This window comes from Pseudopodoces humilis, chromosome 11 (genome assembly GCF_049639895.1).
Source record: "Pseudopodoces humilis isolate 2021_Gansu_Grassland_sample_001 chromosome 11, ASM4963989v1, whole genome shotgun sequence".
In the NCBI taxonomy this organism is placed as follows: Eukaryota; Metazoa; Chordata; class Aves; order Passeriformes; family Paridae; genus Pseudopodoces; species Pseudopodoces humilis.
In genome coordinates, this window is record NC_142210.1 from 12,744,182 (window position 1) to 12,771,667 (window position 27,486).

The following is a 27,486-nucleotide window of genomic DNA, read 5'->3' on the forward strand; positions in this document are numbered from 1 at the left end:
AGTAAAACAAAGTAGTCATTTTTGTTTCATGACAAAATCTCTTAGTTCAAGTTCCAGAAGCTTGTTATTCAGTGACAGGGAGGTATTGAACATCATGACCTGTTCTCATTTTCCTCACTGGATAATAATTACCAGTTTCTTCAAATATGAGAGAAGTTTCAGCAATTTACCTAATTCAGAGAATGCACTGGGACAAAAGCAGCACTAAGGAAGCCAAATATTTAATTTAAAACTGTATGAATCAAAACGAAGCAAAATTACAAACTTCATATATTCTGTTCTAAGCCTTCCAGTGAGAAAACAAAGTCAAATGTAAGCAACATACTGAACAAACCAAGAGGCAGATTTGCTTAGGTAGGAAAATCTTTGGCAGCAAACCAAGAGGAAAAGATTCCCCAACCCTTCTAGAAGCTACATAGTAGTAAAAATCCGCTAGCCACAACAGGGAAGGAAAATCACCTTTCACTATGAAACTTCTCAAGGTAAGGTAGGAGTATTATGGAGTTCTGGGGGCAGAAAATAGTATTTTTATATCTATACCTAAAGATTCTATATTCCATATTTTAATTATTATTTTATCTGGCCAGGCTTTTGGACCAGATTTCCTGATGACATTTGCACACAACCAGCAGCTGAGCTGCTCCATGGCTGGAATCTTTAGTCACAGAACATCATGGGTGTCACATACTGGCTGCAGAATACAGCACTGGGCCTCGGGATGCCTTTTCTACCTTTTCTGTGAAGCACTACAACAGCAGCATTTCCACATCAAAATACTTTTTTTTTTTTCTCTTTTTTTTTTTTTTTTTTTTTTTTCAGAAAATGTTTTAAATAATTCACAGAAAATGTAAGGATTTCAGGTAGCTGTGATGTTTCAGAAGGCAGTGGATCAAAGCATGGTCTTTCTCTTTACTCCTCCTTCACCCCTTCCTACTAGATCTGATTTCAGGGTTGGGAGCTGAGAAGTGCACCAAAGTATAACTACGAAGCAGAGATAAATTAGTAGCAAAAAGCCTGTGTCTAAAACTGAACCTGCTCAGTCCCAGTGTTTGTGTGTTACAACCTAGTTTTACAAACTGTTTCCAATCAAGTTGATATAAGGAATATTTTCTCTCAATCATGCTTTACTAACGAAAAAAAAAGGAAATAATTTAAACATCTGGAGTTGCCTGGGTGTAATACAGAAGAATATGGATATTGAATTTAAAGCACCTATTCTATCTGTGATGCCTAATATTTCTATGTGTGCAGGCAAAAATATTTCCCAAGAATGGTGTACTTTATGCTCTGAAGTTTGTTTCTCTTTTGCTTCATTGAGGCTCTTTTCATACAAGTTTAACAGACATTTGTCCAACTGAATTTATTTGCAGATAAATTAATGGAAATGAGATTTGACTGTGGTGACAAGATTAAATTGTTTGCACTCTGTGTTTTCCTCCTTTGTTGCATGAAACCTACTGCTTACTAAAAGTAGCAAATTATTAATTTTTTTTAAAATCCACTTTTATCTTTTGTAGTTGAACTCCTTTGAATAAAAGGAACCAAGGAAAAAATCCATACCTCAGTCAGATTTGGTTTCACATCCTTCAGTAGCATACATTTGATTTGTTGTTCATTCTTCCCCCATGATATCTCACAAATAACTAATACACTCACTTAAGTCAGACAGGTTCTCTGCTCAGTTTGAGTTTTGTTTATTTACATGTTCACAGAGGAGCAAAGGGTGCCAATACTAATTCATTCAACTTAATCTGCTACCCCATACTCTTGTAATGAGCGACCTCTCACTAGTTTTTGCAATTAGTATGTTTTAATAAGGCTGTCCAAGTAGAGGTTATTAGTCCAATTAATTGCTTTGAGAAGAGTTTTATGAATACTCTTCATCAATTAATAACTGTCAGTCTGTTTAATAAGAAATATATGCTTGCATTAACAAATTGATATGCAGAATCTATTTGAACTTTTTTGTTTGGTATTTTTCACATGTTGCTTTCAGTGTGGGTTTGGTTTATTTTCCTTTTTTTTTCCCATATGTTTTTTGAAGTCTAACTCCAAACTCTTCTAGAAAATAAGAAGGGAACTAATTTTATTTATCTTTTCATCTATGTTTTGTTGGGAAGGAAGCCAGAGAATTAGCCAAAGTTTTATTTGATTATAGTAGAGTTCTACTTTCATCTGTAGCTTGTGAATATTTCAGTAGATATGAACAGAAAACTTTATTAATTTCTAAATAGTCTTGTTTTCCTGAAATGGTAGAACTTCCTGACTTCTGCCCAGGTATAACACCAGTTGATATAACCTGTCTCTCAGCAAAGGGTGCCAGATTTCAAAATCATCCAGAGCTGAAGGTAACTGTCTAAGCACTAGGCTTCAGATTTATTAAGCCTGCAGATGAAAAACAAGCTATGCAGGAGAAAAATGTTCATGATTTACATCCCCCATGAAGGCCATCACATACAAAAAGCAAAACAGAACAGTAAATTATCCAGCAATCTGTAGAAAGAAATTTCAGTTAGGCCTAAGGTTGGAATCAAGCTGCTCAGTCCACTCTCTTCCTTGAACCTTTCCTGTTGATGTTTTTTTATGCAACCTGGACTCTCCTGTTAACTGTGATCTGCCTTTGCTCCCACCCATGGCGACCCAGCCATGCTTGGTTAACACCAATAGAGCATCACAGTCTGGATAATATTTAGTGGGATGAAATGGAGATTCATCTGTCTGTCAAAATCCTCCTGTTAAAACTGGAGATGGATGAGTGCACACCTACAGTCTGCTTTACCTTCAGCCCCTGCAGAGCCCAGGATGGGTGTTAGGGGAATACTGAGGAAGACAACAGGCTAACAATCTGAATTACAACCCCTAGGAGGCCTCAGCAGTGGGCAGACTCTCCTGTGTCTTGTTACAGAATAATTCTAGCACCTCCTCCAGCAGAAGCAGCATCTGCTTCTGGAATTGTTGGAGAAATTTATGTGTGTGAATGATGTGCTGATCCACCCCAGAAGGGAAACTCCTAGACCCATCAGATAGAACCTGCACAAAGATGGGAGTTGAAGCTGGCTTCTATTAGTAAAAGCACTGAGTGTCTGTGTACTCCTGTACTGCTCTGGAGTAGGAACTTTTTGCTGTAGCTATGATCTCACCTCACACCACATGCTGATCTCAGTGCCTTAAATTTGTAAGGGGAAGAGCCTTATGCTTTTGTATTTGTCTTTGAGCAGTCACAGAGTCCTGCCATGACCCTGCCAACCTCACAGAGACCATGGCATAGGCTCGAGTATGAGAATTGGCCACAGTCTTGTACATGACAGAAAGCTCAGCCCAAGGACCAGCTAATTAAGCAGATGTCCATAACCAGTGGGTGTGAGCTCAGTCCTTCTCATTGCTTCATTAAACATCTTTTTTCTGTTTGGCACTAAACAGATTCTCACTGCTCTCTGGGAATTCTGGTACTGCAAACACCTTTATTCACTGCTTCTATTTTTTTTTTCAAAAAAATATGAATTTGAATGCATATTATATATTCAACTTCTATCTAGGGTAACAAAACACTTTCTAAATCCTAAGCAAGCTGTGCATGGATCATACAATGAAACTGCCATACTACAGTAAATCCTGATTCCTAGAGATCAGTAGTAAAAATATGATACTTATTTCACAGGAGATACATTGGCAAGAATCTACTGACTCTACGAAAGACCAAGTTACAAGTTCTGCTGTTTCTCACACAATGAGTCAAAAGTACAAACACATCCCAAAGTCATGAGAGTTCCCTCTTTTTTTGCTCCATACCCTTGATCTCATCACTTCCATTATCTTCTTCTCCTGTACCTGTTCACCTATTAAGTAGCATCTGAAAATGTGGAAAAAAAAATTTAAAAAGAAGATACCTACACATAGCCACCAGAACAGTAGGATATGAGCATGTCCCAGGGCCCTAAAGTTGAAAAAGCCTTTGATGAATTAAAAGATGCAATATTAATAATATATAAATAAAGAGAAAATACCAAGAAAGCTTGGATCATATGCTGGATAGCAGATTCTGCTGATCCTGGCCTCTTCAAAGTACCCTCAAAGGTCTTCAGAATATATTCAATAGTATTACTTTTCAAAACTAAGGTTAGAATACATTACTTTAACAAATAAATGATCATAAGAGGGTGCCCATACATCAAATACATGTGCCTAGTCTGGGGCATATACTAGAACTTTGCTACACAACAATCATAAGCAGTGTTATGATTTGCACATTGCTGATCTTTTGGAACATAATAAATATTAAACAATATTAAGAAGATAAATTTGTCAATCAGGGATTGTAAGAACTGACAATATTTTGTGACTAAAAGATGGTGGACTTTTGAAAAATGTAGATCAACAAGCTATTGGATTCAGAAAATGTCTATTACTGAAACTCCTATAAAACAGGCCTTATTTATCCTCAGACTTTTGGACTCAGTTTGATAACAAATGGGATGAAAGGCTTCATAGGATACAGGATGCTTCTGAAATGCTAACACTGATGTGTATTTTTTCCTTTTATCATCTGTGGTTAGCCTTCATATGCTTTTCAAAGTGGAGTACCAGAGTAATTCTATTCCAAAAACTGAAATAAGAAATTACTACAAAGATTAATTTCAGCTGGAACATAGCCAGTTATTTATAGGGAATATTCTTTGTGAGTGACAGCAGCATAGGAGGCTGTATTTTTAATCATCTAAAAGCAAAAAATGACAACAAAATTGCAATTGCTGACACTGTTTTTAGCTTCAGTTATGTTAAGTATAAGACAAAATGCATGTCCTGAAGGAAGGTACCACACATTCTCCTTTTGGCTTTTGTTACTTCCTTGATTACAAAAAAAATTAATTTTTCTTTCTGAATCTATTCAGAGATAGGTAATGCTCTGCTCTCTGTGATAGACCAAGATTTACTCAATCATGGCCAACTGATGGTGTTGGCTCATAATCAGATGCTAAAATGAACAGATGGCTTAATCAAATCTGATTTGCTATTTTATTTATCCTTATGCTGCCCCTTTATCATACAAGTATAAACATTTATGCTATATAGTCAGAAGAACAAGACAATGTTTACAGCTAGTTTATGAAATAACCAGACAAATATCCATCCTGAGATGCAAAATAAATCACTTAAGTAGGATTCCAGGTCAGAGTTTGTTTCTGATGTAGTCTGGGATGGAAACTGCAAAAACAGCCATTACAAATTCTAGTACTCAGTGATGCTTGCCAACTCAGTAGTCAGTGCTGCATCACTGATTGTTTGGAGAAAAAAACCCAAACATAAAACCAAAAAAACCCCCCATCATCTCCAACTGCATGAATAAAGAAGCAATTTATTAAACATAAACTCAGACTTTGAGATTGGCAATTTCTATTTCCAAAATGCTTCTCAACAAGGAATGATGACATCTGCAAATTGTTTGATTACATCTCGTGATCATTTATTCATTGCAAGATCTGTGCTTGATCATCTCCATGTTATTGCGTTTGCAATTGTATTTATGGGATCAGACCCTTTTATCTGATACTGATATCTGTAGTGATGAGCTCATCATCATAAAATTAAAACTTCTGAAGACTTTGTAGTATTGTTTTGACACTGTCAGAACAGCTCCTGATGTCATCTGTCTTCAGAGGCTTGTCTCTCAGTAAGATTATTACTGGGCAAGAGTGCTACAAATTAGGCCATTAATTGTAACTTAAGTTTAAATCCTATGATTTGGCAAAGACTGTTATCCATAAATAGGCCTGGTAGACTTTTTGACTCCCCTTTTAGTTATGAGTCATATTGATAAGCATGAACTGTACATTGATTTAAAAATATATTTCTAGCTATTCTGTATCTAAGGCTGCTTTAGTGAGCTGGCTCAGAGAACCTCATAAAAAATTAGGTGTCAAGTCTGATGCCACATTCATTCTTAAAATGCTCAATGACAATTAAAATTTCTGTAAAATTTCTTGAAACTGTAACTACATCTTTTAATCTGAGATTAATTATTTTTCTAGTAAATTGTCACATATTATGCAATACACATATATGTAGAGATTATCTGTGTCTGAACTCTTTTAATTTGCCTGGTTACTTAGGCATAATAGGAGATAGAACTGAGCTCATAAATTCCATTTTTTATTTGTTTGTACACTGATTCATTCTGGCTCCCTGTCAAAAACATCAGTCACATCAGGACACAGCATCAACAGACAATTAATGTTGCATTCAATGCCAAGTACTCATTAATGAAAACTAAACAGATGCAAGTGCACTGATGCAAACACACCACTGTTCTTCAGAGTAGGCACAACATGAAAGTTAAAAATGCTTTTGTATGACATTTAATTTGATCTTAGTAAATTCCACAATATTGCTTAACCTGTAAGATCTTTACCACCAACCTGAACGTGACAAAATCAGAGAATGTACGAGAATCAGCAGCTGTACTACATGGAGTATACGTACAACCCTACTGCTACTAGAAATTTCTGTGCTTTCAGTTCTGCAGATGCCTGACTTAAATTTCAGTGAAGTGAGAAAAGAACCAGTTCAGTACTTTCCTTCTCTGTTGGGAAATAAAACCACTAATTGGTATATCCCAGTTGGTAGACTCTGACATTAATATGTCACAGTCAAACCTATATTATTCAGGAAGAAGAACATTGTGATTAAGACCAAGCACACTGCAACAACATCTGATGGACATCTACCATTGCATAAAGTAACAATAAAATATTATTTTTTTTGTTTGTAATTCAGCAACTAGGTTATTAAAAAAGAATCTAAATTCACATGAAACAGAAAATAACAAAGTAAATTAAATTTACTTTCTCATATCAAGAGTTTATCCAGCTCAAATAGCAAGATTCTTTAGCCAGCCCCCTGTGAGACTTTCAGCTGTTTTCACAGGTGTAGAGGAAAACACGCACTATAAATAGTATGCAAATAAAACAAGGCCAAGGGAACAAACTATCAGTTGATCAGTGGGTTGTTCTGGTGTATTGATAAAAGCTGATAAAAAGCAGGACAAAACAAGTTATAAAAGCAGCATGAAACAAATGAAAAACCCACTTACAAAAATGTGGGCACTCTTGGTTCTCATAGGTGCTGCATCTGTTTCTGCTAACCTGCAGGGTCTTTCCTTTGATGGGTAAGAACAGACATCAAATTTTTTATTTGTGATTTCTTCTGCATGATCAAAAGGCTTTCAACTGTTTCAAATCGAATCTTTTTCTCCCCTTACAGACAGAAGGTGTTTCGTGTGATTCCACAGAATGATGAGCAGGTGGAAATCCTCAATTTCCTTGCCAGCACCATGGAGGTAAAAGACCTGGGGAAGTGGTTATATTGTAGTTGAAAGAAATATTTCTCCTTTTGCTTAAATAACAGATTTTTTTTGAAATTGTGCTACTGAAATAAAATAAAGACCTAATCTTGATTTTATTCAAGTCAGCTGTATTGATTCTTCTGAAGGAATAGGACAAGTTGATAAAACTAGAGCTATAAAAAACATTCAAATACCTTCCAAGAACATCTGGTTTACCCAATCTGAACGTCAAAGTGCCCATCAAGAAAGTATTAGATAAATCAGGAAATTCCAACTATCAGAACTTTTACCATTACAGGCAAAACATTTTCCTCACATAAATAATCTAAAAATTTATACTTCCAACAAAATGAATTTTTCTTTGGCCTCTAGTCTCTCATGTCATTCTTTTTTCTCTGACTTTCCTTCAAAGCTTCCTTTCTCTCTAAGCTGCATGTTTCTCACTGACCTTGATGTAGATATATGATGACACAATGACACTATGAAAACTAATAAAGACAGCAAATGTGTTTTCAATATTTCTGTTTAGCTTTGATGTTGTAAAATAGCTGTTGGTGAAAAAGACACCATTAGCTGTAGGATGAAAGGATGGTATTTTTAATGAAGTACAGATGTGGAGACCTATCATCACCAGGCTACTACATCATGCTGGAACAGTTTTCTGTAGAAGAACATACTATTGGAATGGCACTGCCAATATTAAGGGAATCAATATATGCCATGTTTGCTTTTAAGTGTGAAGTATCAAAGGATTGTTTGTTTTCTTTTTATTTTAAGAAAAGATCCCTGAAATTCCATTGTTATACAAAGCAGTCAGTCAGGACTGATGCAATTGTATATTCTGGAACAATCACCTCACTTGATGACACATTATTCATGAATAACCAGCCCAAATTTCTTTTACCTTCATGAGATGAAATGGTGAAAAGGCATCAGGCTGGCAAATCAGCTTGGCTTCCACTGGCCTTCAATCAATTTAATGCCCAATTGGCAGGGCACTAAATTCAGAGGCTTGGATGCTTACTTCAGCAAAACCAAGTGAAGTAGTAATAATACTGCTGTTTGTCCACTTGGAATGAAACATCCTCAAAGGCACAGGTTCCTTAAACCAACTATAGTGGTCTCTTTTAAAAACACTCATACAGACAATAGTCTATTTCAGCTGATTTATGTAAAATATTCATACAGTTCACCCCTGATATTGACTTTATTTCTCTAACACTTGTAGGTAAAAACATGAGCAAAAAAATAAAAGAAGCTGTAAAAACAAAAGAAGTTGTAAATATAGTTATAATACTGACAGTTCTATATGAATGCAGTTGCTGGAGAATTCTTGACAATTGTAAAATTGTCACTGTCATCTCCAGAATTCTACCATATAAAATGCAGGGCCTAAGAAAATCAATTTCCATTTAAAATTTGTGTTGATACTTGTGGGAAGCAATGCTGAATCAGTGTAACAGGATAGGCATGAAATTCAGTATATTGAACACAACCTTACCAGCATACATACGCCAATCTAAAAATCACAGCCACATGTATGTATTTATTAGTTTATGTATTCATTTGGTCTTCTTTCAGGTTGACTTCTGGCAGCCAGACTCTGTCACACTGGTAAGGCCAAAAATGCAAGTTGATTTCCGAGTTGAAGCTGAGAAGTCCTTTGAGGTTGAAGATCTTTTGAAAGAAAGTGGAATGGAGTATCAGTAAGTTTGTTCTCACTCCTGTACTTTGAATAGAAGGGGACTAAATACCATGGAGAATGTGTTTGAGCTTTTCATATTGGTAAACTGATTTTCTTGTCACAAACTTCATCCCTCCTGTGGATGCCTCCACTGGGTTCAGTTTTCCTATGACAGTTCAAATGGACTGTAACTAGTCTGCATTGAAGGGGTGAGATGAAATATTGATAGAGGCAAGAGACAGGAGGCAGAGATGCAGTACCAGAAAATTCCCTGAGGTGAAAACTCACTGCAATACACAAGGCTGGAGTACAGAGTGGGATAAAAATATTTCCTACTACAGACAAAATGCAGCATAGGTCTAGAAAGAGCCAGAAAATACACAAGATGAAGGAAATGGATAGGGAACAGAAGCCAGAAAATAAAATGGTGAGCCCCAGTGGCTACCGTGAGCAGGTCCCCACTGAGTTGCAGAACCATAGCTAGAGAGACAAAAAACACCAACAGGTGACAGACAGAAGACAGCTGCCAGGTGAAGGGCCAAGGAAGTGCAGAAAATGGATTCCCAGGACAGCCTTGGGCTGACTGAAGTCACATAGCAGATCCATGGCAAGGATGTCTCCAAAGAGAGAGTTGACTGAATATGACTGCAGCACCAGTGGAGCAAAAAGAGCATGCTGCCACATCACACATCACTGACAACAGAAGCACTGCAGTGAGTAGCACTAATGGAATAAGGAGAATGAGGAATTGCCTGATCCTGTTCTTTACCTCATATCTTCCAATCCCTGTGTAAGTATTAACTGAGGATGAGAAATTGACTTTGAGCTGGAGTGAAGTGGGGTTGTCTGTCTTCACTTCTCCTTTCACTCCACTTAAGCATTGCAAGATGGCTCTGCCCAGCTTCATTATCAGGCTTCTTTGATGTGCAAAGTATAGTCTGTCAACAGCATGTACTCAGACACTGAAAGTTTTTTTATTTCATTTGTCTGACTATGGAGTTTTTGTGTCTCAGCCCCACTGTTGTTGCTACTAGACCAAACTCACTCATTCGCACTGTTCTTAGGATAACTTTCATGATCTGCTAAATCCAAAGTTAATCCATCTGTAAATTTACTGGTCTCACGTCAATTTGTGTGATTTGGATGCCTCTGCAGGAACAGAATCTGAAAACACTCTATTATAAACGGTTTTCAATAATCCCACAGTGCACATACAACACAGGAATCCCATTTCAGTGGAATTTCCTCTTTAGCAAAGGAAAACTCTATATATGTTAGTTTTCCTATAATATTCATGAGCTGCTTCATGTCCATACAGAAATCTTTTGATTGCAACAAAAGGCCAGAATGTCTGGAAGCTGTCCCTGACAAACTTGAGTGGATTGTCCTTGTTAAAACCCTAGCTGTTACAATTCTTTTGAAGTACAGCTGCAGTGCCACGGCATCATGTCACTTGGAATGTTTGTACTGAAGGCTGCTGGTGCCTCATACACTGGCCTCCTGTTCCTCTATCCAAATCACAAATGATCAAGGACATATCCTGGATGAATAAGATTTGTAAAAGTTTTAAGACAGGCACTGGAAAAACAAGAGGACTTTATTTTTTGATAGCCAAGGTTAAATATAAGCAAAAGGTCCTCCAGAGCATGCTCAGTGATAAGTTGTGCCTTTGTGTCAGCCCCAGGGAAAAATGAACAGAAGAGACCCAACCAATCCAGACAGGATGTTGAGATTTTTTTAGTGTGTTCTATTTAATAACTCACCTCACCTGCAATCAAGTAGCTTGGAGGATGAATAATGCCACCTGCAATAGAGATGTCAAACCACATCTAACCTTTGGAAACTTGGTTTGACAGGGAATTTCATCAAGCAAATATCTCTGGGTTGCTCCCTGGTTTTGGAATATTGCTGCAGTCTAACTCTTCTCCGGTACCAAAAGTTCAAGAGGGACCTTTTCCTATTGAGGCAGAAGCAACTGGCAATATAAGATCAGCCTAGAGCTCATTTTTAGGCACAGTCTGTCTCAGCATTGCCATTTTTCTGAAACCAGACTGTTGCCACCCTGGAAGTTTGTTAGTATGGGAGTGAGGCAGGTACTGGTCGGCAGGAGCCTATTGTTCCCTGGTCCTTCTGGTGGCAAGGCTGACACACGACATAGGTTGAAACTTGAAACTAATATTTTCAATCTTATTTTCAACCTGTCCACCTTTTCTTTCACAATCTAAGCAGCCCAAATGCTGGGCAGACCTTGAAATGCTTTATTTTCCTGCTGGATTGCTGTATGTTTCTCTTCACACTTTTCATGGTGCCTTCTTGCAGAGTTCTGATTGACAACCTGCAGGCTGCTCTGGATGCCCAGTTTGACAGCAGAACTCGTACTGGTGGCCACAGCTATGAGAAGTACAACAACTGGGACACGGTAAAGTCTAGAACTTACCGCATTATCAGCTTGCTACCTTAGCTTCTGTAGTCAAAGTGCTTCCAGCCTTTTTCTCTTCTGCTCCATCCATTGATATGATAATGCCTCCAAACATTCCTTCCTCTTCATTACTGAGCTAGTTTGTGTAACCTACACTTATTTCCTCTACTTCTGCTCCCAGTGCTGCAAAGAACCTCTGGCAGAAATCCAGTGACCAGGCTGAGATGCTTCACTATTAATTTCCTCTCTCCTTTTCACTAGTTCTCCCATCTCCTCTGCTAAACAACTTGATTCCATCCCCTGCCTCATTTCTAGTTCTTCATGTCCTACCGTAAGACCCCTTCCTCCTTTTTCCACAGCCATGCTCTTTTTTCCTGACATGTAATCATGGCCATGTTACTCTTCACATCTTTGCAGTGGCTCCTTGGAAATCTACAAATTGTATTACATATTAGGCCACATTAGATGCTCAGAAAGACTGTTCTGGCAAGAATTCTGCAAATTAATCAGTCTGGACGTGAAGAACAGAGACATCAATAGATTTAACCTCTTTATTAAACAGATAGCTGCTTGGACTGCTGATATTGCTGCTCAGAACCCAGACCTTGTCTCTCGTACTGTAATTGGGAAAACATATGAAGGACGGCCAATGTACCTTCTCAAAGTAAGTGCCTCGATTTCTTCATGCCAGACCCTTCCCTTATTAAACTCTGCAAGATTATGATGTCTAGTAAAACATCAATGATGCTAACAAAATGTCTAAAGTAATAGATATTTTGCAGAAAATCTAATGTATTTTGTTTACTACTACTATGATTTTTTTAAAAAATTATATTTTTTTAAAGAGGTGTAATGAATTATTAGAAGTTCAGACATACATTCAATCACACTACTGAGAGCTATTTGAATTATCATCTACCTTTCTGTTCTCTCCATCTGTTGTTTGTAAACCCATTTGCTCTAAAAGCATCTATAAATGTCAGTCTCTGCCAACAGAAAACAAATTTCTCTCTTACCATATATAATTTTGAGCTGGTTTTGACTGGGGTAGAGTTAATTTTGTTTTCAGTAGCTTGTATGGGACTGTTTCAGACTCATGCTGATTTGGATACAGTGTTGGGAATTCAGAGATGTTTTAGTTACTCTTGGGCAGTGCTTACTCCGAGCCAAGGCCTTTTCTGCTTCTCACACCACCAGCCAGGGCAATGGCACCTGGGAGGGGACACAGCTGGGACAGCTGACCCCAACTGACCCAGGGGATATCCCAAACCACGCGGCTCATGCTTACTGATAAACTAGGGCCAAGGTGGGTCAGGGCCACTGCATAGGGAAATTGCTTTCATTTGTATCACTTTCCTTTCTTGGGATTTGTTTTTGTTATTTTCATCATCATCATTATTATTCATTAAACTATGCTTACCTCAGCCTACACGTTTGCTCCGAGTGAGCTACTGCATTGTTCTTTGTTGTCAGCTGGGTTTAAACCACAGAATTTATTTTTTTTTTTCATAACTCTTATAAATTAATAAGACAATAACTTAAATAAAGGCAAAAGAATAAGGAGTACTTACCTCAAAATGCACAAGTATTTACAATAATATATCATTTAAACATACAAGATAAACTTATAGAGACACTGCAAGAAATAAATCAACAGTGAAGAGTAATCAAAGAATTGGTGGAAGCTTATATACATTAATAAAAATTAAATTATTAAGATTATATTTTTAGCTTGAATATCATGGTCAGCTACAGTTGGGAGCACTCCATAGATTTCCATTTAAATAAGGCATGCTATATTTGTATTAAGTTTGACTTTTTAGGTCAGCAAGCTGACTGACTTGTTCTGCATACTATTTCAAGTCCTGAAGTGTTGGATTTGTTGTTTTGGTTTTTTTTTCCTAGATGGGAAAAAGCGGTTCAGATAAGAAGGCCATCTTTATGGATTGTGGTTTCCATGCAAGAGAGTGGATCAGCCCTGCCTTCTGCCAGTGGTTTGTGAAAGAGGTCAGTAAGCTTAACAATGAAAAAATACTTTACAAAATGCAACTATGTTTAAGAAAATCTTAAATGAGCAGCAAGAGCTCAGGCCACTGCCTTTTCCCCTCTAAATATGTGTCTGTTCATGCCTTCTTCTCACCTCAGAGGGTTAAGGTGTAACTACTTAGACCAGATCTTTGTGCTTGGACCTCTAATATTTCAGCAGCTGAAGACAATGTGAAACATACCTAAGAGGTACTGACAACTACAACAGCTGCTCAGTTTGTAAATTCTATTTTGCACCCATAGTCAGAGAAAGGTGAGAGGAAAGCAGATAGCTCTAGTAACACTATAAACATTGCCATGTTCTGTATACTGAAAAGGAACAACAAAATCCAGGGGCACATCAGAAGGCACCTGAATACACTCCAGAACAGCTGATTTGCTACAGTGCCAGTTGGTGGATTCCTTGCAACCAGCTTTATTCAGTAAGGCAACAGAGAAGATGGCAACCTACCCTCAGGACAGCACTGAGGAAATGTACCCAGGAAAGGAGGAAAGCTTCCCTAAGCTCCAGTCAGGAAGAGGAAATGCATATACATCCCTTTGAGCTGCCACCTCAGGCAGTACTGAAAGGTGCTAAATTATGAAATCATATTCAAGGAAGAGCTGTACAGGTGAAATTAGCTTCACTTCAGTCTGAGATATTTTAGGTCTTGAATTAAACAATTTTATGTCCTTTATATTTTCTTTCTCACCACCAATATAAAGCAGGTGGGGTTATCAAATGATGCACAGTTATTTTCACAGAGACAGGTATATTACTCCTCAGATGGTGGAGATCAATCAATTTAGCAGAGCAACTCACTGACTGATTCTCAAATTTTGTAATAACTTCTGTTGGAAGATTAAAAAAAAAAAAAACAAATAAATAAAACCACACCAGAGGCAGCAGCTGGAATTTAAAACCCAAGAAAAAGAAAGCCAATCTACTTGTGCCAGCCATGCTGGCAGAGGCCTTGGTGGCAAATATAATCTCAGTCTTATCAGACAGGCATGCGGTTTTGTGTAGGGAGCAGTGGAAATTGGAAGTGACATTTTGGTGGAGTCAATGGGAATATGATTTCATTAGTGCCTAATAAGGCTGCAGACAGTATGTGGTACCATTTTTCTCTCAGCAATTCACGTCACTGCAGCTGTCATTTTCACTGCCTGGTCACTTAATTCATGGGTGTACCTGACACCAGCAGTGCCTCTGCTCAGTGGGTCCATAGGCAGAAGTGCTTTAAAAGCACAGATTCTGAGCATCGTCAGAATTTCACTTGGGATTGCTTCTAGACATAAAAGTAAAAACAACAGAGAAAAACATGAGCAAGGTGGATAGTTATAGGTATCTCAAGAAACAAACCCAGCAAGACAACAACAAAAAACCAAAACAAGCATAAAATAAAACCCAGGAAAAATAATTTCAAGTGATCTGAAACTGCTTTCCTAAATTTTATATCCTACCCTTTTGCTTGTCAATTACAGGACAAAATATGCCTTTTTCCATTGCATTGCCCCTTGTGTTGCCCTTTATGGCTGTGTAAACAAAACATGGGTGCAACACACTTAGAGTAAATTTCCATGATCATTGTATGGTCTCACAACACTGATATGAATCTGTGAACAAGCAGAGCAAGTGCCAGACCATGAACAATCAGGATACAGAGGATATAGCAGGGGTTCCTGTTTGTTATTCAATATCTGTGTCTGGAAAAGTGCAGGAAAAAATCTGTCGCCCTATGAATAAATGCATCCACAGAATTATGATTGGAAATGTGTTAGGATGCTACTTAGAAATATTCTCTGTGATTCTGGCTGTTGATGAAATTTCTGCACAACAGATACAAAAAATGGAAATAACGGTTTTTCATTCTCACATAAACTAAACTCAAACCTTTAAGGTGTTAGGATGTGGGAATGGACAGAAATATTGTTCTGCCTCATGAATCAAGAAGCTAGTAGATGGAAATCTCTTTCCAGTGATTTATTATCCTGTTCAAAATCAACATTCCTTCAGCTTATAATTTATCTAGCAGTATAAGATGGTTTTCTAACAGCAGTGTGGTTTGAGTCAGTGCAAATCTAAGCACATGTAATAACACGAGGGTGCAATCTTACGTGCTGGAGTGACCTGGATGACTTTTTCTACCACATTCATTAATTCCTGACCCAGACCCAGGCCTTTACATAGGACAGGAGATATACATCTGTGAAGGCACCATCAGCTTTTTCTCATTTTCTCCAAGTAGGCTGTGGAGACCTACGGGAAAGATACTGTCATGACCACACTTCTCAACAAGCTGGACTTCTATGTTCTGCCTGTTGTTAACATTGATGGTTACGTTTACACTTGGACAAATGTAAGTACATTCCTCTTTCTTATCATTGGAAAAGCCAACTGTCAGAACTTACTCTTGGTTTTTATCTACGATTCTGTTACAGGACCGCATGTGGAGAAAGACGCGCTCTAAAAATGCTGGGACCACTTGCATTGGGACAGATCCCAACAGGAATTTTGATGCTGGCTGGTGCAGTAAGTGTCTCCTAAAAAGAGCTGCAAGTAATTACACACAAGTGCAACAGCCAGTATACTTAATTATGGATTTCCCCTACCTGATGGTTCAGCTTGAGTATTCACTGCTATGGGATGTTTCCCAGCATCTTAACTATGCCATAAAATATTCCCTCCTCTGATATGGCATGTATTGTAGCAGGATTTCCAAGGCTGCCCTACAAAAGTGGCATAACATGACTCTCCTCACAATCTACTTCTTTACTAAGTACTCATTAAATTAATCTTTCTTCTCAGCTGTTGGGGCCTCAACATCCCCCTGTTCTAGCACTTACTGTGGCTCTGCACCTGAGTCTGAAAAGGAGACCAAGGCTTTGGCTGATTTTATTCGTGAACATCTTTCTACAATCAAGGCATACTTGACAATTCACTCCTATTCCCAGCTGCTACTGTTTCCCTATTCATACACTTACAATTTGCCACCGAACTACCAGGAACTGGTAAGTCTCTTTGTCGTTTTGTCTTGGTGAAAAGAATAGGCAAAAATCATCAGTTGCTACTTAGGTCCCTTTAACTTCAAGCAGTTTCTTTAACATCTGGAAAGAATCCATATCGCCAGTTTTTAAAATATTTAGTCTTAGCAAGATCAAGGGAAATCATAATGGTTTCTAGATAGCTCAAGCACAGGATGAACTTCAGAGCCTTATTTAATTTCCACATGCACAATGAATTTGACACAATGAATTTGAATGTCAGTTCTGTCTTCCAGTCATGCCATCCAGAAATGCACTCTGCTGTGCAACACTGCCTCTTGCTGATGCCAGTGGCTTATGTGTACCTTACATATACACATACCCATGTATGTGTACCTTTAATATTTTACATAAAAACACTATGGCCTGTAAGCCAAGCTAGCAGCTTGACAGATTGAAATAACTATGAAATAACTCAACTGGTATGAACAGCAGGCAAGGATCTCTGTCTACCACTTTCTACTGAACCTTAGTTCTCGCTGAAGTAAAATGGTGAAACTCCTATTGGTACAGGGTCAAGACAATGAGGCAGTTCTTGACAAAAGTATAATTGAAAACAGATACAAAAGACATTAAAAGTTTCAGTTTTGAGGCCTTTTCCAAGAGGCCTGGATTTAAAGTCAAACATTTGATTTAGAAGAGGAGAGGATGAATGTGATATTTTAAAGGACAATTCCTCTTTTATCAATTCTAGAGAAAAGCCACACCCTAATGCCATTTAAGAATTTTTTTTTATCCTTAAAAAGAGATAAAGAGTTTAGAATGATTAAATGTGCATAAAAGCTGTAAACATTTCCTAGGCCAAGAATCAACAATCATGAATAATAAAATTACTTCAGTTCTCTGGCATATTAGCAATTAGAATCTGTTGGCAGGGAAAACAACACAGCAAGACAAAACAAACACATTTTGATTCCCCCTCTTTCCTCCACGCTGCCAAAAGTCCAAGGCAACAACATTGTGTGTTGCTCTGTTCTGCAGGTTTGACAGATTTATGAGTGCTCCCAAATACATGTCTTGGTTCTGAGCACAAATACAAACTGGGGCCAAGAGTGAAGTTTCTTGTTAGACTTTTTTACAGCCTAAAAGAGAAATTAAATTAAAATGAAAATTTTGTTTTCTTTATTTGTATTCCAGGAATTTTGTAATTGAAATTATTCCAGGGAGTGGTAGTAATGTCTTGCCTTCGTTTTTTACAAAAGCTTCATAATTCACACATTAAAGTTCAGTCTACAGTAATAAATAGAACTAAAAACTTGAAAATGCTTTGTTGTCAAGATCATAAAGTTCTTATTTGCCAAAAATTTGCATGAAATTCTGGCCCCAGTTTTTGAATGAAGAGCAAATGTGATTAAATGTAACTAAAAGTACAGTGTGTTTCTCACAGTATTAAATGGAAAAAGTGTATTGACAACTCATTACTAAAACAATCCTTAGCAGTAAGGAAGAGCCTATGTGCTTTGCTAGTTTTTAAAATTCTTAAAATTTTACATTGTCACTGCTTTATTCTAATATACAGTAGTAAAATTTAAACCCCCCCTTTTCCTGCTATAGAAAACAATTCTGCAGTTACCACAGAGCATAAAAACGAAATTGCTCAGTAATACAGAACATATATTTCTCTTCAGCCACTTGATTTCACTTTGTATATTAGTCTTTCTAATATCACTTTATCCTATATTTTAAATCAGTCACACTGATTGTGTGTTCTCTGATTGATGTGAATGGAGTTCCATTATATTCTTCTACAGAGAAATCACAAATCTCACCATCATGACAAGGTGACCTTATGAGCACTTTTCACATCTTAATTGAGGGAAATTATTTCCTCTGTTGGTGATCCCAACAGAGACAGCAGGATCCTAGAGGTGTTCAACCTGTGCAGGATCTGATTTTTACATGGGAAAACTTGTTGCCAAAAGTCCTTTTGGACAATGAGACAAGAATATCACCCAATCAACATTACCTGTAGTTGAGATAATTAAACAGAAAGGACCTTATGCGCTCCAGTGTCAGTGAACTAAATAGAAAAATTGACTTCCACAGGCTGTGGGTCAGATTGACAAGTGCAACTTTTTGGATTTGTTCAAATAACTAAGATACATTCATTTAAGCTGTGACTAAAGAAAATTTAACATTTTCAACCAACAACTACACTTGCTTGAGACAAGATAGCTACAAAAGAGGAATTACTTTATATGCAAATTGCTGTGTTTAATGTCTACAAGTTCTGTCTAAATTTAGAATTTGGAGAAATGCTGAAGAATGAGAATCTTAACTTTTAATAGATATTTTTTTGGCAAATAAAATAACCATAAATCATTTTTTAAATGAAGAAGCAAAATTTATAGTGCCATTATCTTATCTTAGATATTATTTTTACCCTGACAGATCTAATAAATTAAAGGAAATATAGCTGCAATTTCTTATCTCTTTCAGTGAGCAACTGGACATATGTTTAAACAAAACCTCGCATGTCTGCTTCTCATTAATAACATTTTGTTCCACTGTATTTAATTAAAGGTAACATAATACCATGTGGCTTATGTTGCATTCCAGTGTCCGAGATAGAGAAGGGTGCAAAATTTGAGTAATCTGAGATTAAGGACACTAAACCTGCAGAAGAGAAAGGTCCAGAGAATGCCTTCCCTGAGCATGTAGTGAAAAGTGTGTCCTTGGGGCTCAAAAGAGTTTTTCTGTTTACTGTCCCAAGAAATCACCAGAAAGCCAAAAACTGTTTTGGTTTGTCAGGTAGGACAGGGCACTCTGAGAACCCTTTTATGTTCCACTGCATTGTTCAGCAAATCAGAACTCAAAGTTATTGTAATTTACTTAGAGCCAGGGATTAGAACTGTCCCACAGCCATGCCTGGTCTTGGGGTGTAAAATGTGGTGAAAGTCATGTATGTTCCTTCCTTCTCACAACTTCCCACTCTTCCCCTGAGATGCAGGAGGGTCTGTGAGGTTATAAACCCCAACAGCTCACAAGGACTTTCCCCAAATTTGTTTCCATTTATTCAGGGTTGTTGTTTCGTCCCTGCAACCTAGGAGTTGCACAAAACTTTCACTGTTATCCAAACAACAAAAATAAAAACATCCAAGACAGGAAAATCTAGGTCAGGAATTTCTCAGAAGTTACACAATATTCTTGTGATGACACCCTTACAGAAATATGTCCTCCTTTTGGAGAATCACATTTTGTCTGCTTCACAATCCTCATGACTCATTCTTTACTATACCCTGGCGTATTGCCCTGAACACAGAATACATACTTGAATCCCTCTCCTACAGGGAACAGAAGCATTATCTTTCCACAATAACAAAATATGCTTGGCAAAGCCAGTATCTCTCCACACCCCAAAAAGACTATCTTCATCTTTATTTTACTATTCACATTTTTGTCCTCTTGCAATAAAGAACTATGTATTTAATCAGACTTTTGATAAACAGTTCGGCCCATATTTTTTAATCACTTCATATATTTGCCTTAGCTTCCCATTGGGTCTCCCTATGCTTTCCTAATTTTCAGCAGACAAATCTAGCTTTATCAATTCTTGTTTGTATTTGAATTGGCTCTGAACTGTAGTTCGAGATAGCAGAGGAATGTGCATTGTGCCCTTCCCAGTTCAATTCCATCTCTCAGTTAAACTCGGCACCAAATACATGTGTGCAGCCAGCTCATACTCACTTATCACATTAATGTAGGTGTGTTATTACAGTTTCACAGCCTGCAGAATATTATACTTATTTATAACCCAAGATAATTCCAGTCTGTATTACCTGAATGCATACTGGCTGCATGGGTTGTTGTTTCAACTCACCAAAATTAACCTTCCATATTGGGTCAGTCTAGCATTCCACTTCTTGAGTGCTTAAAATAGGACATATTAGAAAGTGGAAATATACCCAGAGTCTGTGCATCCTACAAGAGTGAATTTCAAACATATAGCATGACTGTGAGTATCAGTCTGATTATTTAACTTAGTGCCTGGTTGTGAAGTTCTGAATATGCTTAAGATATATGAAGACCTGTGGGTAAGAATTGTTGGATAGCAGAAATTCTACATCTAAGAGGCTCAGACAAGCCAATGAGGAGTTGCAATCTGCTGCTGTTATATCTGTGTGTTATTGCACAAATTGTATTACTGTGATTGCACTACTTGTTACAGTAAATATTGTTAAAATCAACTGGGAAACACAACAGACAGGAAAGTGGGCAGCAAAGCAGTATTTGAAATTGGCTTCACAGCTCCTCCACTGAGTTTACCACAACAGAACCGTTCTGTACTGGCAGTCTTAAAATTGTGAAAAATATGTGTTTAGTAACAGCACCTTCCAGATGAAGTTCATGTGTGAGTCTGGCTGGTATACAAGAGTCTCCAACAGGTGTAGGGCACAACTGAGTTGCAGTGGAAACCCTCTCACCAGGGACTGATTTCTTAAGAACTATAGAAACTGTCAGAAAAACAGGCTTGTAAAAAAAAAAAAAATCATTCCACTGAAGTCCTCACTGGCTAGATTCCCTGGGCTCTTGGAGCACATGAGCAACAAGAGAACAGTGAACTAAATTACACATCATCATGGACTCTTGAGGGGGGAGTCTGTTTTTACTGGCAAAACAAGAAGGTGCAGAAGTTTCAATAATTCACTTGGCTTAAGTTCACTCAGCAAATCTACATTTTCAGACTTCCAATACAAAGGAAGTTGAGGGTCCCTTTACTTAACAAGTAAAGTGTGCAAGACTGATGTGAAGGGAAAATACATTTTTCAGCCTTGGGCAAATCAGTTTGCAGTCCAGTGAGGGAAGAGAGCAAGGGGTCCAGTCAAGCAGTGAAAAAGCTTCTCCAGACCACTCTCAGATTGAGGGCAAAGGGAGTTGTTCACAAACAGCAGCTGCATATCAACATCTGTGGAGTGCTTCTAAATGGTCACAGCTTGCTGGCAAATCCACCCTGATGATACAAGACTAAAATGAGGGAGATGCTCCCATAAAAATTACCTATTAACACAAAAAATATGCTTAGCCGGATAATTTATCTTGTTAGTTCAAACTTCCAGTGTCACGAGAAAGAGACGCCAGTACCATATATCTCATTAAAAACTAATAACCGAAAAAAACTAGTTTTGAAAGTTGTTAATTATGTAAGATAATGACAACTGAGAACACAACTCTGCTGTCTCCCTGGCTCACCCACTCTGTACACAGGACCAAGCGAAATATTGGTAATTGCAAAGTAAACACAGATGGGTGATGAGCGCAGGAAATGCTGCCTTCTGCTGAAATGACCAGCTCTGAGAGCTCAGCTGGTAGTCAGATGCTGAAAAGCCATTTCTGCTCCCAGTTACAAGGTATTACTCTGGAGTTATTTCTTTGACTGCAGGGCGCCACTTGTTTCTCTGCTACTATAAATCTCAACAAAATTTTCCTTGCAGAAGAGGGATTCTTAACAGTATAAAACCCCAAACAAACAAACCACAACAATTCAGTTAAGCCCATTATGTCAAGAGATGTAGAAAATTGTTGAACAACAAAGAGTAACCTCAAAGGTCAAAAGGAAAACAATGTTTCTCCTTGCAGGTGTATTCCAAATAATTTACAGGCTTGAAAACACAAACTTTTCACCCTTTTGGAAAACTTTGGGCATTTTTTATATACCTCTGCGTAGACCTTCCTATTATTTCCTTCTTAAGGATTGCTTTTAGTAATTGAGCTATTTTGAAAAAGAAACCAAACACATTTTCCACATATTTTGTATTTATACTCACAAGTATTTACTTAATACATAATATTCCTGTTGATTTATATTATATTATTAAGAAATTACATTAGTTCTTCTAAAGTTGAAATTAATTTTTTTACTTTTAGGTCTTGGACTCTAAATCTATTAGGAAAGCAAATGTTAGAGAGTCATTTAAAGGAAAACAAAAAGATACCAAAACTTCTGATAAAGCTTCATTTTATGATGAAGTCATAAATGCTTAGGCATGTTTTTCACTTAGAGTCATTTAAAACACCACCTTTGTCTCCAAACTGGATAGCTTGAGGAAGCTGTTTATTTAGATTCTAGCCTCTAAACAGCTGGAAATCTCAACTGCTCTTTCTACAAATCCCTGTTTTTACAACTTCCTGGCCAACAATAAAAAAATTCCTCAGCTAAAAAGATTTCCTGACATATTTTTTCCAGTATCTGTTCTAGTATGATTTAAAGCCACCATTTGTCTGCTGGGCAGATCAAATGCCCTGGATCAAACAGCCCCACAGAGAAGCTCTGCAGTTCTATTGTCCCTACTTTAGTTAACTAAAGAGAGCAAAGATTGTACCAGGCAATCTTTCCAAATTTTATTTCCACTTTGAATATATTTGAAGAGAGGAAGAATCAGTTTACATTTAAAAATTCATTTGCTATTGAGAGAAGATTTGACTCAATCTCAATCAAGCTGCTGATTAAATGTGTATATTATAAACAGCAGATGGCTGAAGAAAACACGGCATCACTAGCAGATAGCAGACTCCAACCTCTACAATTCCCTCAACATGTGTTAAAAATTATTGTGGATTTTAGAAAAATCAATTTGTTGAGGGATTAAAAAAGAAAGGAAAAAGCCCAAACCAAACCAAACAAAAAGAATACCATAGGAGAGAGCCCAGCTACTCCTTTTGCTCTGGATCCAAGATTGTGAAATGCAGAGCTACAACATTCTTCCTTGCAATTGCTTGTCTTTGTGGGATAGAGAGGCCAGAAACCAAACCCCACCTTCAGACACAGTGAGTATTATAGGTGGAAAGACAAGCTTCAACCATGCTTGGTCTGCCTTGTTTAAATATCCTTCATATGCTAAAGGACCACAAATTCCTAGAACAAACTCCCATAATTCTAAAACGTTCAAAACCAAATATACAGGAATGGGGAAACACTTGCAATTCTGCTACTATGGACTGCCAGTGATAATGCAGACATGTTGTGATGTTGTTTATTAGAAGCTGAGAAAGTTCTCTCAGTTAACTAAAATTTTCTAAATACATTGTTTAATATGGCTTTTTGAGTAATTCAGAAGAACACTTGAAGCATAAAGATGAACAGAGACTATTTTACAATATATCTTCCACTGGGAACTAAGCCAGAGTGTAGCCTACAGAGAAGGAAAGGGCTTGAGGAAATTCCTGGAATAGTAAGCCATTCAGCTGCAAGCTATAAAGAAATATACGGCAACCCATTGCTTATTCTTATACTGAACATATGCTTTCAAAAATCATTCATATTTATCATCTGTTAGTAATAGTTTTCATATTTTATTACCAACATGTTGTATAATGAAGATTTGGAAAAGCCACATGTTCCAAAGAAAAGTCTGTAATTTTCTTTAATGCAAACATACAAAGTTTCATAGTACTATTGATGGGCCTGATCCAACCCTCACTGAATCAGTGGGAGTTGAATGAGTCCCTCTGTGCACAGGAAATGAATTGAAATTATTGAGACTACATATGGTTTCAGGGTAATTTATGCCTTTTTTGGCTGTTAATATTTATAAGACCTTAATCTGCTTCCACTTGTATCAATGTTCAACTCCCCTGACTGAGCCAACTCTACTCTGAATTTATAGCTGCATGAACAGAAGGGAAAGAAAGGCTATTGTATGATTGCAATTTACAGCACCAAGTTATTACTATTCTTTAAGATTCTCTTACCTCTAAGTAAGGTTCCTTATTTAGTTTTAACCTTGTACAAGCTTCTTCTAAGTCTAGAAAGTACTGTTACCTCTTGTCCCCTTATCTGTCCAAACCCCCCTGGACTGTACACCAGGCTGCAACAGACCATACACAGACTGGAGCACACTCCAGTGTGAAACCTTTGAGAACAAGTTCTCTGCTGACAAGATCTTTTCACAGCACCAGGACAAGCTGGGCCTTGTCAGCTACTGACACCTCGTCATACTGAGAGGTCAACAAGAGTTTTCAAATAAAATCTTATCCAGCATGACTTTTCAGTTCATACAATAGTGTAATTGCTTAGATTTACTCAGAAAGCTTCTGAAAATCTGCATTATCATTCTTTGTTTCTTACAGAATTCCATAGCTCGTGCTGCTTCCAAAGAACTGGCCAGTTTGTACAATACTAAATATACATATGGTCCAGGAGCAAAAACGATCTGTAAGTATTGACCTGAATACACTGACAATCTATATTAAGTGCTACTAGAACTATAAAATGCAGTTTTCTAGTGATTCTTGTTCCTCTTTCTAAGTAATCTCCTCCTTTCTTCACATACATATACTAAGAGGTATATATGGGACCTGTAGTTTCTAAATTATGGGATAATTTATTCCTTAGGGATCGCAGGAAGTGTGTGAGCCCCTGGAAGGTCAAGTGATGTAGTAAAATGTTTATGAATTCATGTGCAAAACATGAATTCATAAATCATATACAGCTTAGATTTAAACATAAAAACCCTGACCTGAGATTTTCTGCATTTCCAGTATCAACAAGTCAAAGATTATGTGAATCCTTTGATTCCACTGTGTAATGTGAATCTTTCAACCACTCTACCAACCAATTTCTTTTACTTTGCATTACATACTGAGACATGACTAATTATTCTACCCTTCTTGGGAATTCAGCTGTGGATATGGCCTTTGCAGTGCCAAAAGCCAAGCTGAGGTTGACAAATATAGATTTATAGAACTTTAGTATCTCCCATGATTAAGATTTCTTAAGTTTACTGAAATATGGAAGCTAATTTCTCTCACCTGTTTCTCCTTCCTCAAATAGTTAACCGCCCTATCCAAAACATTTTAAAAAACAGTTTCTTCCAATTTTTGCAATATTTTTGGAGATTCTTCCTTTAGAAATGTGTTGGTTATGCTTGGCAATTCTGTAGGCTCCTTCCTTTGCAAAAGAGACTGTTTCTATTGTACCAGCTTGTCTTGGTTTAAAAAGACAGGTGTCTGCTAAGGAAGGTAGGAACCTCCACTGAAATGGAAAAATATGGTAGTACAAAAAATCACCACTGACAGAGCGAGAACACAACCTGACACCCTGTTGTCAGGGTGTTGGTAGTCTGATTAAGTGGTGACTGCAGTCCTCATGGAGTGACAGATGTGATTCTGTTGAAGGGGATCTTTTTGAAGGGTATAGTTTCCCCCTGAAGGTCCAGTGGTGGTTTGATGGGTCTGGTCTTCCTCTGGGAATCCAGTGGAAAAAGGCTGACTTCGGTGTTCCAAGTTTCAGATTATATCCAGGCAGGAATGCTTGGCTCCTCCCCTTGGATGGAGCATCTCACAATGGGATGATGTAATTTTATCAGTCATGCAGTGAGACTCAATGGCCCATTAACAGAAGATACGCCCCTGGAGTTATGAGGGATGGGTCGTGGAAGAGATAAAGAACACTGCCCCGCCTGGTTTTAAGAGATGCAAATAGAATACACACTTTTGGTTAGATCTTGCATTGCAACCCAAAACACAGCTACTGATAAGGGAAGGTACTATTTGTCCAGCTGAAAAAGATGGAGCTGAAATCCCAGATAAGCAGTTCTTTCCCAACTCTGTGAACCTCAAAAAGCCATCCTGTGAGAGGATATTTGCTTCTGATACCAAGTGTTTCTACACACCCCCATGCAACCATGCCATTCTCCTGTTGCTTAGACATTTCTCCTATGGTTTCCCCACAATAGTGACAAGGAGGAAGCAGTTTAGCTTGTTTACATTTGCTTGCACAAGTCAGCTAGACCAAAGCTCATAAATGGCCTAAAATCACAGCAGCTTTCCCATGAGCAGGATGAACCAATCAATTCACTGAATACGTATTTTTACCTGTCCTTTCTATATTCACAGCTATGTGACTTGGATCCAAAGTATTTCTTATTTGATATGTAGCCATTCTTTCCCAGTTAAGCTTTATTTAATTTCTTTACCAACAGACCTTGCTGCAGGGGGCTCTGATGACTGGGCTTATGACCAAGGCATCAAGTACTCTTTCACTTTCGAGCTCCGGGACACCGGGACATACGGTTTCCTTCTCCCTGAATCTCAGATAAAGCCAACCTGTGAAGAGACTTTGCTTGCTGTTAAATACATTGCCAACTATGTCCTTGAGCACTTGTATTAGAATGGAGTTAATTAATTGAACTATTAAAGTAGCTTTATGAAAAGATGCATTCCTTTTTTTTCTTCCCTAAAAATTACATGTTTATTTCTCTATACTTAATGTTCTTATTCATATTCTTAGTCCATTACAGGTCACTAGAACTACAAGTTTTTCTAGAGAAATTTCAGAAATTCAAGAGAAATAAAACATTTTTATTAAGGCAACTGACATAGTTGGGGGGCTGAAAAAGAAGGAGCACAAGATTAAACAACCTAAGGTAAAGGTCACCTTATTGATTAAAATTATCTTTACACATAGGAGATGGGCTGAGCATTACAGCTTACACAGCCTGACTGTTAACCAGAATGAAAACAACCAGGTGATCCACACAGATGGACTTTCAGCCAAACATTCATTGCCTCAATGGCAACAGCAGCAATGGGAAGTTCACATCACATTTTAAACTATATTAGCTATGATGTGTTCTTGTGAATTTTCTCAAAACCTACTTTGGATCTGTCCCATCATTGAAAAATAAGTTGGATCTACAGTGACTGCTAGTCCAATCTGGACTCAGTTATGAAAATTATAATTACTATTAATGGCCAAAACTTGATATAAATCATGCCACCCAGCATTTTAGGTTCTCACACTGACTACAGTAGCATCTCCCAAAGTGTTCTCAGAGTCCTGGTACTTCCTGGGGCCCCACATGTTCCTATTGTCATGAGTGGAAGAATCATAAACCGCCATAAAGACGAAGTCTGGTGATAAATGAGTAACTGTTTCTTTCACTAACAGCTGTAGAGAATTATCCCCTCCTGATCAATTTTCTGTACAGGTAATGTGGGTCTGATTGAGTGAGAGTGAGTGAAAGTGATAAATGG

General features: G+C 37.6%; 1 protein-coding gene across 1 annotated transcript; it reads left to right on the top strand.

Annotated features, from left to right (window-relative positions):
- Nucleotides 1–7,091: 7,091 nt before the first annotated feature.
- Nucleotides 7,092–26,620, top strand: CPB1 (carboxypeptidase B1). Its single transcript, XM_005527079.2, has 11 exons — nt 7,092–7,162; nt 7,258–7,333; nt 8,921–9,045; nt 11,343–11,442; nt 12,005–12,106; nt 13,348–13,449; nt 15,717–15,827; nt 15,910–16,000; nt 16,277–16,479; nt 24,580–24,664; nt 26,433–26,620. Exons 1-11 carry the CDS (start codon nt 7,092–7,094, stop codon nt 26,618–26,620), a joined length of 1,254 nt encoding a protein of 417 aa, XP_005527136.2.
- Nucleotides 26,621–27,486: the final 866 nt, after the last annotated feature.